At 50.6% G+C, this 10326-nt stretch overlaps 1 protein-coding gene across 1 annotated transcript; it reads left to right on the top strand.

Annotated features, from left to right (window-relative positions):
- Window positions 1–5948: 5948 nt before the first annotated feature.
- MESP2 (mesoderm posterior bHLH transcription factor 2) lies at window positions 5949–8123 on the top strand. Its single transcript, XM_003788805.2, has 2 exons — window positions 5949–6806; window positions 7610–8123. The coding sequence occupies exons 1-2, from the start codon at window positions 5949–5951 to the stop codon at window positions 7874–7876; spliced, it is 1125 nt and encodes a 374-aa protein (XP_003788853.1). The 3' UTR covers window positions 7877–8123.
- The last annotated feature ends 2203 nt before the right edge of the window (window positions 8124–10326 follow it).

Genomic DNA, 10326 nt, shown 5'->3' with positions numbered 1-10326 from the left:
CTGTAATCCTAGCACTCTGCAAGGCTGAGGCAAGTGGATTGCTTGAGCTCACGAGTTCAAGACCAGCCTGAGCAAAAGAGAGACCCCCATGCCTACTAAAAATAGGAGGGAAAATGAGGCAAGAGGATCACTTGATCCCAAGAGTTGGAGGCTGCTGTGAGCTATGATGCCACGACACTTTACTCAGGGTGACAGCTTAAGACTCTGTCTCAAAAAATAAAAAAAAAAATTCTTCAGACCCTTCCTAGAGTAGTATTCCCCTCAGTCCAGGCTTCTGGAGACAACTATCACATCCCCTATGTTTTTTTCTTTTTGGACTAAACACCCTTAAATACTTCAGCTATTCCTCTGGTGACCTAGCTTCAAGACCCCTCCCCTGAGCTTAAGTCTGTCCCTGTCCCTCAGAAATTGCCCCAGTTTTCACCATTTACTCTAATAAGGCCTGCCCTACCTAGGGAATAAGGGACCATCATCACCTCCTTGGCTGAAGACCCCCTTGCTTCTTAGGAATTTGAAAGCTCAGGGTCACATTTGCTTGTCACAGTCTTGACACTTGGAAGGCAATGACCACTGTGCCTTTTCCCCACGCAATGTCTCCCAACACTGAACCTGGAGGAGGGATACGCAGAGCTCTGCTGGTTGCATCCCGTTAGATCTGATGGGTTGTTCCAGCCTGTCGGGATCTCTTCAGATCCTCCTGATGTTACCCAGTTCCCTTCCTAGGTGTGGGACATACCCCAAACTAGATCAGCTTCTATCTTCACTCAAGCTTGTAACACTGCATAGGACAAGGCTGCAAGCCTTCCCCAGGCAGGCATCCACACTCATCCTTGGGAACACTGAGTCTGCTGTGAATTCCCTTAACTGATGCATCACCCAGCTCACATGGCCCCACTTGTGGACAAGGAAACCCCAGGAACTTTAGTAGTGGACAGGAATTGTGACTGGTTGTTCATAGCAATACTGTGCCTAAAATGACACCTTAAGGTAGTGATTCCTTTTCTTTCACTTTAAAGAAATCCAGAGGTGGACAGTCCAAGGCCAGTATGGCTCATTCATGTGGGTGTCAAGGCCTCTGCTCCACCATCTTTAGTGCCCTTGAGATTGCCTCGGGGTCATGATAAGGTTGCTGAAGCTCCAGCCATGACATTTTTCAGATAGGAAGAGAATATAAAGGGATAGAGACATAGGACTGTACCTCTCAGCTCTAAAGAGTTCTCCTGGGAAGTCCCAACCAATGGCTCCTACTCATATCTCATCGACTATTCTATCTTTGAGAGAAGCTGCAAAAAGTAGCTTTTTGGAGTTTTTGTTTTGTTTTGTGTTTTTTTGTTTGTTTGTTTTGGGGTTTTTTTGCAGTTTTTGACCAGGGCTGGGTTTGAATCCACCACCTCCAGCATATGGGCCCAGCGCCCTACTCCTTTGAGCCACAGGTGCCACCTTGTTTTTTTTTTTGAGACAGTCTCACTCTGTCACCCAGGCTAGAATATGATGGCCTCAGCCTAGCTCAGAGCAACCTCAAACTCCTGAGCTCCAGTGATTCCCCTGCCTCATTTTCCTGAGTAGCGCCCACTACGAAGCCCAGCAAAATTTTCTAATTTTAGTAGAGACGAGTGTTGCTCCTGCTCAGTCTGGTCTTGACCACCTGAGCTCAAGGGATCCTCCTGCCTCAGTCTCCTGAGTAGCTGGGATGATAGAGTGAGCCACCCTACCTGGCCTGCAAGGTCGTGTTATTAAGAAAAAGAGGTGACTAGGTGCTGCCACACTCAAGAAATCCACACACATTCTAACGACCACATTCCCCTATCTAGCCACCCCTCCAGTCACAGAGAGGAAAACGTCAATCCAGTGTTGCTTACATGCCAAAGACTCAAATTTAACTGCTGTACCCAGCAGCACACAACCACAGTCCCTCCTTTTAACAGGTGAGGCAAAGAGTAGGAGAAACATGGAGAAGGGGGGCCTGCAGGGCAGGACCAAGCCTAGCTTGTTCTCCCTGTACCAGGGCAGGTTCCAGGGCAGAGTGAATACCTAGCTTCATACCTATCCAAAGGTGGCACTCCTGGGGTGTCCCAGGGTCGCCCCAGGACCCTGCCTGTCAGGAGAGGTTGGCTCTGCATTGCCATTTCTGGTCTCAGTTCCAGTGTCTGAACTCTCCCTCTGTGCTGCTGCTTTGTTGACCGCTACCACAGGACAGGAGCTAGAGGGCCCCCCTGAGGATGACCCCATATTGGGTCCACAAGGAGAAAGGCTGTAGGCAGCGGCAGGGTAGAGCACACCCAAGGCCTGCTGCTGGGCTGGGTCCCAGAAAAGGAGAAAGGTAATGGTCTCATGCCCTTACTCACAATCCAACATGTTCCTTTACCAACCTGATTCTGCTGCCCTGAACTTATCAAAAGCAAGACATTAGCTACTGTACATACATTACCTTCTTCTATGTCAACAGTTACCCTGGAGATCAGAATCCTCACTTTACAGATGAGAAAAAATGAGGTTAAGTTGCCCCATTTCTCACAGTGGGTAAGGGACAGAACTAGGGTCCCAGATGGGGCCTGACTGACCCTCACAGCCCAGTCTCCTAACCATTAAGCCACCTTGCCTCCCTGTGCTAAGGAGAGGCCCACGGGGAGATCCACTTTGGTTTCCCTCCTGAAGGGTGAGGCTGGCAGACAGTGGGCCCCTCTGCTTCCAGAGCCTGGCTGAGGGGCCCAGAGAAGAGCCAGGGGCCACAGAAAACCAGGCCCTACCTTCCAGAACTTAAACTCTAACATTCAACCATTGGTCCAGGGCCTGAGCTCTAGGGCTAGTTCGAACCAAGGCCAAGGCCAGGCAATCCCACAGGGAACAGCAGCATTCACCAAGTCCCTTTGAAGGAAATCCCTCTAGGCTGCCTGTATGGGATGGGGTGGGAGAATAATTCTGTATTGTCTGGAACCTTCCTGGAGGTCCAGGCCATTGCCCTGCACATGCCTGGCTGTTCCTGTCCAAGGCAGGAAGAAGCACTCAAGGAACCAGGTTGGGGCAGTTAGAAGGCACGGGTCAGAAGCACCAACAGAAACAGCACGTCAATCTGAAATTTCAGAACACAGATCAAGGCATATCTAAGAAACCTGCCGCTTTTGTTTACAGCCAACATGTATAGTCAAATGCATGCTCCTAAGTTCCTTGCCAAACAGTATGTTGAGAGCTTCATGTGGAACTATGGATACATACAGGACACACACAACCTTTGCCACATTCCAGCCTAAAAAGTCTAGGATTGAATGTTTTATAAGTCCCACCTCCCCTAGTTCCCCTTAGGGAAGAGTTTCAATATGTTTTGTTGTATCTCAGTTTAAACCCTTTTAAAAAGTTAAAATGTTGGGCAGCACCTGTGGCTCAAAGGAGTAGAGTGCAGGCCCGGCCAAAGGGAAAAAAAAAAAGTTAAAATGTTGCATATTTAACTGCTTCTTCCATAGAAGGCCCGTTTGAAATCAATTCTGTGTTCTTTTCATTTTATGGACAAATTAGAAGTTTCTCCCCTTTCTTCTCAGCAGCCAGAATAAACAACAGTTGCCTTGACAAATGTTATTCAGTATCAATTACTACTTCATAACATTAAAGCGGTAACTTGGGTGTATTTTCTCTAATACATTTTAAAATAAGTTCTGAGAAGTAAAAAAGACATAATCTTATCATTGAAGGATTACCTGTACATCTTGCCATTTTACCTTTTTTTTTTCAATTTAAAGTTATTTAAATGAATGATCAGGTGCACTGGTTCATGCCTGTAATCCTTAGTACTCACTCTGGGAGGCTAAGGTGGAGGATCCCTTGAGCTCAGGAGTTCAAGCATCTCTACTAAAAATAGAAAAACTAGTTGAGCTTGGTGGGTGGGTGCTTGTAGTCCCAGCTACTCGGGAGGCTGGAGGCTACCCAGGAGTTTGAGGTTGCTATGAGTTCTGACATCATAGCATTCTACCTAGGGCACAGAATGAGACTCTGTCTCAAAAAGTTAAGAAAAAAAAGTTATTTAAATTGATGAACATTTATATCATCTATGACTAAGATTTGGTTCTGTTTATAATCCATAGTTTGAATCTATATTTACAAGCAGTAAAAATTTGATCCATTATTTAAAGAAGAAAAAGGGATGAGTTAGCAAAATATGTCCTGACATGGAACCTTCTAGAAATGCTGTTTAATGACAAATAAACCAACCACAAACACATTACAGGCTGGTATCTACAATGCACAAGGTACTTAGTGTAACTCACTAAGGACATACCTCCATACAAATGCACCAGACCAATCTGAAAGCACACACACACCCTGCCAACGGCTGTTGCCTTAGGGGAGGTTACAGAGTTGGCTAAAGGGACTTTATCTGTAAAGTTTCCATTTCTTACAGTGAAATGTCATAGTTATGTAATTTGTGTACTTAAAAGTTAATTTTTACAAACAGCCACAGCTACTTCGGGCAGTTGTAGACTGAACTATTTTTGAACACCATTGTCAATACTGACTTTTAGTTGTCAGTTACTATCACCCTTCTGCTCCAAAGTCCCTGTCACTGCATTGCCTTGAGAATACAACCCCACTCCTTAGGCTGGTGTGCAGTCAGGCCCCCACACTTACCATGTTAGCACCTGCTGCCACAGCACCTTGGAAGCAGGCCTCTGCTCATGCACTTCCCATCCAGAACACTCTCTGCATGCATTCCTCCTACTCAAATCCCACTCATGGTCACCACCCAGTTATGTCCTCTCCACTCTGTGGCCGGAGTCTTACAAGTCCTGAAGTTTGCTCTTAGCCTCTGGAGTCACTGTTTCCCTGATAACCTCCTTCAAACTGAACATTTTCTTTATACACTTTACTATCTCAATCACCCCTCACAAATGTCCTGTGATCAGATACTACCACTACTGTACCTGCTGTATTAACAGTCACATACCAATGCACATTATACAGTCCCTTGTCCTGCAGAATCAAATGTACAAAAACCCACCAAGGGAGTCAGTCCTTGATCCCTCCCCTCCTTTGGGATGTGACTTAAGTGGAATCTCAGGTTCAGACAGCTTAAAGGCCCTGCCTATGGGCACCCAGCTAGTAGTGGTGGGACTGCTAGTTACACAATGGCCACAATTCAACAGTCTTTTCTATAAGACTGAAATTTCATGCAAGTAACATCATCCTGGTGTGCCTGACATTTACTGGTTGCTAAATAAATATGAATTAAATGAATAATGCCCGCAAGTGCCTTAAAATGTAAGTGCCTTCCTTCTTCATAAAGTGATAATAGCAAACCTTAGCCCATTTGTCAGGTCCTTTCTACAAGCTTTACAGGGATCTTTCCACTTTACAACCAACCATCCTAGGGCAGTGGGCAGTGAGATGATTTTATCAGTGTCACTCTGCAAATCAGCAACTGTAAGTTCTAGAGACCCCAGAAGGATCCACCTGTACCCCTCCTCTATTACTGTGGTCAGGCCTCCAGGCTTGTCTTGGTTTCTTACCCAGCATACAGGAGGCAATGCTGGGAAGTTACTGGTCACAGACACCCAGGAGGATGGTGATGCTGCTCACGGAGTCCATGAGGCACTTGAGGGCAGCTGGGCACCACAGACCATGGGGCAGCCCATCATAGTGGTGCTCCTGGGCACTCACCCTGCTCAGTGGAGAGGGTAGGGGGCACGGTGAAAAGCTTAGCAGCTCCATCCAGATGCGAATTGTCCCTCCCACACTTCCCGGGCTGCAGGGGCCTCCGTTAGAGCCCCTGAAGAGTCAGAATCCACACCTCTGCAAATGGGCTGCTTTCCCAGGGCCCCCCTGCTCAGACCTTCCCTGGGCTCTGTAGGTTTTGACACCTCTCTGCAACCTGGCGGGGGGTCCACCTCGCACCTTTGGTCTGGATAAAAGCTCAGGCCTGGAGGTGGCCGGTCCAGCCTCCAGAGCCTGCAGCCCAGGCCATGGCTCAGTCGCCAACTCCACAGAGCCTCCTTAGCCACGACCACTGGATGTTCTTCCAGGGTTGGGGCTGGGCCAGCCACTCGGACTCCACGTCTCCGGCCTCCTCCTCGGACTCGTCGGGTTCGTGTCCCTATGACAACAACCGCGGCCCCTTGCAGCCCGCGCCCCCAGCCCGCAGCGCCCCGGCCGCGGACGCCGCCCCGACGGCGCCCCGACGTGCGCGGCCCTGGCCGGCAGGCGGGCAGCGGCGCAGCGCTAGCGAGCGCGAGAAGCTGCGCATGCGCACCCTCGCCCGCGCCCTACACGAGCTGCGCCGCTTCCTGCCGCCGTCCGTGGCGCCCTCCGGCCAGAGCCTGACCAAGATCGAGACGTTGCGCCTGGCCATCCGCTACATCGGCCACCTGTCGGCTGTACTGGGCCTCAGCGAAGAGAGCCTTCAGCGTCGGCGCCGAGGGCACAGCGACGCGGCGTCCCCTCGGGGCTGCCCGCTGTGCCCGGACGGCTGGCCCGAGCAGGCGCAGGCGCAGACGCAAGTGCAAGTGCAGATGCGCGGCTCCGACCTAGGCTCAGCCACCTGCCCAGGGGCATCCTGGGGGTCCCCGCCAGTCTGCCCTGGACCCGGAGCTGTGCTCGCGCACCCGGAGACCGGGGTCCCGGACCCAAACCACTGGGTGGCACCCCTTTACCACCCCAAGATGCAGTCGCCTTCGCATCCATCTCAAGGGAGAAACCCTGACGAGTCTGTTTGGATGCCACCCCAAGCCTTTCCTAGGGCACAGACGTCCCCAGAGCCCGGGAATCTGGCAGTGCCCTGGACCACGCCCCCGGGGCCCCTGGAGCTGGCTGCAGTCTACCAGGTACGCGTGGAGGCTGCTTCCCTCAATCCCAGACTACAGTGGAAATGGAAGCTCTTTGTGCAGAAAATCTCATACTTTTTATATCCCAGGTTATATAATCCGAGATTATCTAATGGTGTGGGGGGGGCGGGGAATGGAAGAATCCCAGACCTCCTTGGCGGAAGAGATGGGGCCCTGGGAAGTTAATGCCCCCACTACAATTGCCATCACTGCCACCCAGCAGTCTCCACAGCCATAGGGAAAAAAGGATATTCTTGGGACTTGCTCCAGTGGTGGAAGGTCGGGGGTGGGGGGCCCTCTGTCAGGAAGAATCGCTCCAAGTGCTATTGGTATTAAGGGTTCTGTGGAGGAAGGAAGGAAGCCCAAGCCCAAGGATAGCGGGCTTGGAGCTGGTGGTTTTGGTTTTCTTCAAACTTCTTTCACTCATGGGACCTGTGACTGACTCCTGGTCTATATAAGATGGTGTTAGTAACCAAAATTTACTGAACGTGTACTGTGTGCCCAACATCATTTGTGTATTAACATAGTCTTCCCAACAATCCTGGGAAGAAAGGATTATTATCTTCATCCTCATTTTGCAGATGATAAACCAGCCTGAAGGAGGTCACCTGAGTTCTCTTTGCTAGTGAGTAGCAGAGCTTGGCTATGTGTTGCTAGAGCCAGGGCCTTAACCACTTCCCTTCACTACACCTGCAGACTGGGCTGTGCAGACTCTGCCATCACACCCCAGGAGGCTTTCAGGTTTGAAATCTCTGGACATAGGGCTGTGGCCCACTAACCACCTACTCTCATCCCTCTTGTAGGGTATCTCTGTGTCTCGAGAATCCTGTCTGTCACCAGGAAGCCCACCCCTCCTGCCCGGCCAGTCATGCCAGAGACTCCAGCCTCAGACCCAGTGGGGATGCTGGGTCCAAAGTACAGAGGTGCTTCCCAGTGAGGACCAGGAGCCAGGCCCCACCTTCCAGCTGTCAGATGCAAGCCCGCCCCAGAGCTCAGGCCTACAGCTCAGGGACTGCCCTGAACTTTGGCAAGAAGATCTGGAGGGGGCCCACCTGGGCTGCTTTTTCTAAATGCCTCTTTTCAGCCAGGAATCAGGCCTGTCATGTGGGTGCCTCATTTTCTACCTCAGTGGTTTTTCAAGCTTGGCTTTAGCCAAGGATCTGTTTCCCAGTGATGTCTTTTGTGTCATAGAAACAGTGCTTGAAACAGAGCATGGGTTTTCTCTCTGGCTGGAGGGTGCACTGTCCCCTACTGCTAGGCACCCTTACACTTCCAGCATCCTACAGAGCACAGGTCATCCTGCCTGACCCCAAAGGAGGCCGGGCTGGGACTGGGGGGTGGGGGGTAGGGAGTGATGGGTGTTGGTGGGGAGGCCCACACTCAGCTACTTGGTCACAGTCAGCCAGAAGTCTACGGGCTTAGGTTTCTTTTCATACGTCTTAAAACAAAACACATGCACAGTATAAATTTGGCTTGGTCTGTTTTTCTTCTATCAACTTGGGTTTTGTTTTTGCCCCTGAAAGGAAAAATATTCCCCTTCTGTGGAGAATAAGTCACACTACTTATCTCCTCCCCAAATCCAGCCTGCCAAGATTGGTGTGGGCCCTCACTTGCTAATTTGATGCTGCTTATTTGATGCTTAATTTCTGGTTTTCCGTTCTCCCAGGCTGGTGGGGGAAGGGGGCTGCCCTTGACATGTTGTGGCACAGGTGGGCTGAGGCTTAGGCCTGTTCAGACATGGCACCAGTGCCCTTTTGCATTCTTCTGGGTACATTGTTGCTGACTATGGTCTGGGTGCACACAGCTGTGGACAGACAGGGCCTCAAAATAGGTAGACCAGATTCCCAGAAACATATAATTTAGGGCTTTTTCACAGTTATATGACATTTTTTTCAAAGGATGCTATGAGTTGGGTCCTTTGTGCTAGGCCTAGTATATTTGTTTGCTAGGCTGCCATGCCGAAATGCCAGACTGGGAGAATGGAAAACCAGAAATTTATTTCCCTCAGTTCTGGAGGCCCAAAGTCCAAGATCAAGATATAGGCAGGTTTGGTTTCTTCAAAGGCCTCTGCTTGGGTAACAGATAGCCATCTTCCCACTGTGTCCCCCACATGGTCACCCATCTATGTCTTCTTTTCTTACAAGGACAGCAGTCATATTGGTTCAGTGCCACCTTATGAACCCCATTTAACCTTTGTTACTTCTTTAAGGTATCTCTGTCCAAGTGCAGTCACATTTTGAGGTAGTGGAGTTTAGGGCTTAAACATGAGTTTAGGCTTTAAACAACCCATAATACGTGGTATGGGGTATTAGAGAGAGAATATTTTTCAACTAATGAGGTGAATTACAAGGATATGTTATAAATGACCAGAGCTCAGTTTCTACGTGCAAAGATGGGGGTTGTGTAAGGTCCTTTAGGTCTAGGATGTGACAGACAGCCTGGTGGAGGCAGGGTTGGCAATACCATCCATCATGAGTGGCCTGACCCCTTGCTACTGCTGCCTTGGTGCTGTCCAAAGTGAGAATAAGCAGCACCGCTGGGATGTTGGGGAAGTGGTGCCAGGATCCGTCAACAAAGGCTGCCATGGCCAGGGAGCCCGCAGTAGTGACTTCCCTCCATATCTGCTAACTCAGGAGGGAAGAATTACAAAAGAGGTGACCTTAGAGACAGGCACTGAAGGATGTGCAGGGGCTGGTGTGCTGGGAGGCACTGAAGGTAGGAAGGTGTGCTTGGTCCCTCAGGCTGCTTCATGGAAATGGAACCAGGTACTCCCAGGAAGACCAGAGGTCTTGGCTCCGGGACTCCCAGCATCTGCTGAATGCAGACCTAGATAAGTGCCCTGTCTTCTTCCTTTGGGTCCCACCTACCTGGGCTGGTCCCTGCAGGGATAAAGGGAGGAAGCACAGGAGAGGCCTGGCCTTTGCCAGCAGCCTGAGATGAGCCTCGTTCTCCTGCTCCCCTCAATGTGTGCACCAAGGGCAGCAGAAGCAAGAGGTCCCGTCCAGCCTAGGTACCATGTGTGGGTTACAAGCTGTAGTCACCTGAGAGATATCCCAAATGCGGCTGGAAAGGGGAGCCAGGCCCCCTCTGGAAAGGAAGGCTTAGCCCTGCCTCCCACCTGTCCATTGTCCATCCATCTGCCTATGGCTCTATCCCAGGCATGCTGCTCTGGGCTGCACCTCTCTGCCAGTGCCTGGCAGGAGGGGTAGAGGCTGACACTGGCACCCTATCTGGGATGGTTGGTCTGCCCACACCTCCTTTGTAGGAACCCCAGTTACCATCCATAAGACACTGGAGTCTCTGAGTCCCTCACCCAGGCCGTTCAAGAACATGGCAATGTAGAGGACATGCCAGCTTACATACAGGCAGCTGAGGCTGGCAGTGGTGCCACACTCAGCCTAGGGCTCTTGTTGATCCTCAGCACTTCCCCTTCCTGTGGCCTTGAGCACCCAGGGGTCATTCCCCTGGCAGAGTGAGCACTAGGCAGAGCATCAGCAGCCTAAGTTCTGGTTGGTTTCTG

This window comes from Otolemur garnettii, unplaced genomic scaffold (genome assembly GCF_000181295.1).
Source record: "Otolemur garnettii isolate 467f Iridium unplaced genomic scaffold, OtoGar3 scaffold00029, whole genome shotgun sequence".
Classification (NCBI taxonomy): Eukaryota; Metazoa; Chordata; class Mammalia; order Primates; family Galagidae; genus Otolemur; species Otolemur garnettii.
This window is presented reverse-complemented; position numbering and strand designations above follow the sequence as displayed.